The sequence below is a fragment of the Mus caroli genome, chromosome 12 (assembly GCF_900094665.2).
Source record: "Mus caroli chromosome 12, CAROLI_EIJ_v1.1, whole genome shotgun sequence".
Taxonomy (NCBI): Eukaryota; Metazoa; Chordata; class Mammalia; order Rodentia; family Muridae; genus Mus; species Mus caroli.
The window spans coordinates 36,474,748-36,476,438 of record NC_034581.1 but is presented as its reverse complement, the minus strand read 5'-3'; the positions used below and the strand labels follow the sequence as shown (position 1 = coordinate 36,476,438).

General features: G+C 41.7%; 1 protein-coding gene across 4 annotated transcripts in view; it reads left to right on the top strand.

Moving 5' to 3' along the window:
• Positions 1-1,691, top strand: part of Lsmem1 (leucine rich single-pass membrane protein 1) — a 16,312-nt gene continuing 14,621 nt past the window's right edge. Inside the window, exons 1-2 of one of the 4 annotated variants that reach the window (XM_029484342.1) lie at positions 60-378; positions 716-888. In XM_029484342.1, the coding sequence (XP_029340202.1) occupies positions 771-888 (118 nt within the window). In that variant the 5' untranslated portion in view covers positions 60-378; positions 716-770. Of the gene's footprint in view, positions 379-715; positions 889-1,691 lie in introns of all 4 variants that reach the window. The other 3 variants (XM_029484343.1, XM_029484344.1, XM_021179696.2) reach the window with 3 other exon arrangements.

The following is a 1,691-nucleotide window of genomic DNA, read 5'->3' as shown; positions in this document are numbered from 1 at the left end:
GCAGAAGTGCTAGGAATGTGCTGTCAGATGATACAGCCACTTCCACTGAGTAAGGACTTTCAACTTGAGCTTCATATGAACCACATCAGTTACCAACTGAATCAAGGCTTGCTGGTTTGTTGTTTTAAAGCAAAGTTTCAGCAATGCGTATCTTAAACTCAGACATAGGGGAAGCCAGTGCAGGGAATCTTATCGCTTGGCTACATTTACACTAAATATAGACCACCAATTATGTGCGGGGTTTATGGGCCTCAGGGGAGCACTTGTGAGCAGCAGGAAGATTAAGAACGAACTACAGAACTGGTAGAAGGTTTGGCTGTAGTTGTCCCTGAGTAGTTATCTTTTCTAGGAAACCGAGCAGTGGAGGCTCACGTCTTTGTAAGTAATTTGCATGCTATTCCTTACTGAGACCGAATGATGATTTTTGAGTCCTTGGGGTTTTCATTGCATGTATTCTGTGCTTTTTGACTGCTCATAGAAAAGATGTAGACTTGATTTTTAAAATTACCTCCTGACTCTGAGGCATGAATTCAGGAATGCTGTTCATAAGTGGCCGTGACTCACTCAAGGAAGCATCGTATTAAGCTTTGAGTTCAGCCTTCATTGGTAAACAATTCTGAGTTCGTAGCATACAATATGGTGTGAGGTATTTTTCTGCTTTGATACCAATACCTGCAGGGGGAAATGTACAATAAGGTTTTTTTTTTTTTTTCAGAGACAATTTTTATTTGTTGAAGTGTCCTACTGGTAGAAAATCAAGCAATTATTAGATGATGAAAGACTCAGCTGTTAGCAGTGATCAAGAACACAGAAAAATGAAACTACTTACGTGTCTCAGTTCCAGGATCAGAAAAGAATCTGCCCAGTGGAGCTCGGCAGGAAGGCCAAGTTAGTGCGACACGGAATAGGTAGTGACACTCTGCACCAGCCTTGGTGGTTGCTCCTGAATGCCCTCATTTCAGCTTCCAAAGATAGCAAGGGCTGCTGTCGACAGCTGTGGGTTCTGGTTTTCAAGATGTGTCCTTGTATCCGTTTACTGGCAGAGTCCCTCAGAAGCCACCTGCAGGCCCTTGGAGGCCATGAATCACACTGCCTTTTTTTTTTTTCTCTACTAGTTTGTCTTTCATTTTAACATGTTGCAATACTGAAAAGGCTTATTGAAAAAACATCTACCAACATTGTGAGCTCACTGTAAAGATGCCTCCTTCCAGAGGACTCCATTATTTACTTGGTCTATCTTAGATTTAGAAAAAAATCTTGAACAAATTTTATGACAGATTTTATTCTAAATTATGTGTGTGGGCGGGGCATGTTCATGCCACAACACTTACTCAGAGGTCAGAGGACAAGTTGCAGGAGTTGGTTCTTATCGAACAAAGGTGAAGGAGATTGAGTTCAGGCTGCCAGGCTTAGTGCCATGTCTCCGTAGCTTAGCTATCTTGGCATCGCCTTCTTAGTCTGTGGCAAGCAAAGTCTATTAACTGGACTATTACTTTAAAAGTAGGACCTTTTAGCAGTGACTTTTGTAGCTAGTCTTCCTCCTCCTCCTCCTTTTTTCCTCCTCCTCCTCCTCCTCTTTTCCTCCTCCTCCTCTTTCTTCTTCTTCTTCTTCTTCTTCTTCTTCTTCTTCTTCTTCTTCTTCTTCTTCTTCTTCTTCTTCTTCTTCTTCTTCTTCTTCTTTTCTTCTTCTT